Genomic DNA, 1888 nt, shown 5'->3' with positions numbered 1-1888 from the left:
CTTGGTGACTTGGTCAATCAGTGAGCGCGTCCATCGCGGCCAAAAAGCAATTCCATTCGAGTGTCGATTACGCAATCGGTTATCCGTTCGCGCGATCCGCAACTTTGCGTGATTACCGCATCGCGACGGGGGTCATCGGTAACGTAAGAGGTGGTGGTCTCGGAACGAGACGATCCGATATAGTGTCGCTGATACCACTAGGTGTACGAGAAAAATATCCTTGTACTTCCGTCGCGCGAGTTCGATGCCTTCGCTGCGGGTGGTTCCATAGCTAATAATGATCGACCGCAAGGATTAAGGGCTCAGGTAGCAGGAATTTGCGGACTCGCACTTGACAGCGAATGGACAGTGGATCAACAATGGATATCTTTGAAGAAGGACCGAGCTCTTTTGCGCGCGCGGAGGATTATTGCGGATGCGCCAAGTATCGCATTATGATTACATAATTCATTATGAACCGTCGTCGTAATATTTTTAGAAGTTCAGATTTTGTTTCAGACGCTACTGGAACTCAAGTTCGAAGTTATTTGCTTACAGTGCGGAAATCAAATACGATTCTGAAGGACAAATAAATAATCATATATGCGTAATATATATTAGAAATTCTATGAATTTTTTTTTATCAAGTATGTAAAGCGCAAAATGACTACCGTTTACAGGATCGTGTTTTTTAAAGTCTTAAACGCAAGGGTAAAAACTCATATTGACAATTATGTGGATAATCGTGACATTGTAATGATTAAAAAATAATTATTAAGCATTCGAGCTACTCTTTTGTGATAAAGTACATGGACCGTCGGATGTATCATGAGAGAACAACGATTTTATAGAATTCATAGATTTATTGTGATCTCGTAAAAAAATTGTGACATTTTTTCAAAATTGAAACTTGCAAGCACACACAGTTTTTTGAATACGTTAATTTTTTGGTTGAAAAAAAAAAAATGCCAAGGCTTTATTGGAGTAAGTCTTGATGAATGAGAATGTAGTGGGCGTCATTATGAATGAAAGTGCGTGATTAAACAATCGTCGCGCCGACTCGAACGTGCGGATGCTTACTTTCGTCATCAGTTATTCATCCGGCTGATCTATAAGACACAACGATATACTATCCCGAACTGCTGAATAGCAGAAGCGGAAAAGTACGCCTCGCAAACGTTCGATAATAAAAAGTGACAATATATAATATATGGACAATGAAAGAACGTTCGTAGAGATACAGAACTGCCAGTGAATTTTCGAAACTTTATTCGAAATAGACAAGTCGTGCAGCACAGAGTGTTAATCCATTTTTCATTTGCAATTTTGAGAGCGGGAAGTCATATTTTTAATCTGTAATTCGAGACAAGTGATCGTCGATCGAGATTCGAAAAACGCGGAGAAAGCTCGCGTTTGTTACGTTCTATTATATTTCCCGCGCACCGGGACCGGCGAATGAGCACGGAATCCTGTCTTCTGTCCGACACCTCGGTTCATGAGAGCCACGCAGCCGCCAGCCAAGGATGTCGGACAGTTCGGAACAGCTGTCATCGCCGAACAGCGACTGCAACAGCCAGATGGGCGTCGTGCATCGCAATGCAACCGCGCAGTACGGCAACGCGACGTCGATGTCTGGTCTCGGGTTGACTCATCATCCCCAGAATTTGACGCCTACGTCGAACGGCAGTCCCTCCTGGAGAGCTCCTGCGGATACTGATCCGCAGGAGCTCTCCACCTGCAGCTCCGCCAGCGTGAGCACCAATATCACCAACATCAGCAGTCTCTCCTTCAGCAGCACCACCAGCCTCTCCCTCAGCAGCACCACCAGCAATTTCACCCCCGAGCAAATATCCTGCATGTGCGAAGCGCTTTCGCAAAGTCAGGATATCGAGAAGCTGTCGAGGTAATT

The 1888-nt window shown here is 44.4% G+C and overlaps 1 protein-coding gene across 1 annotated transcript; it reads left to right on the top strand.

Annotated features, from left to right (window-relative positions):
• Nucleotides 1-1502: 1502 nt before the first annotated feature.
• LOC115242618 lies at nucleotides 1503-1886 on the top strand. Its single transcript, XM_029819037.1, has one exon. It carries the CDS (start codon nucleotides 1503-1505, stop codon nucleotides 1884-1886), a length of 384 nt encoding a protein of 127 aa, XP_029674897.1.
• The last annotated feature ends 2 nt before the right edge of the window (nucleotides 1887-1888 follow it).

The sequence above is a fragment of the Formica exsecta genome, unplaced genomic scaffold (assembly GCF_003651465.1).
Source record: "Formica exsecta isolate Colony F162 unplaced genomic scaffold, ASM365146v1 scaffold614, whole genome shotgun sequence".
Classification (NCBI taxonomy): Eukaryota; Metazoa; Arthropoda; class Insecta; order Hymenoptera; family Formicidae; genus Formica; species Formica exsecta.
Note: the sequence above shows the minus strand (reverse complement) of the source record. Positions and strands in the feature narration are given on the sequence as shown.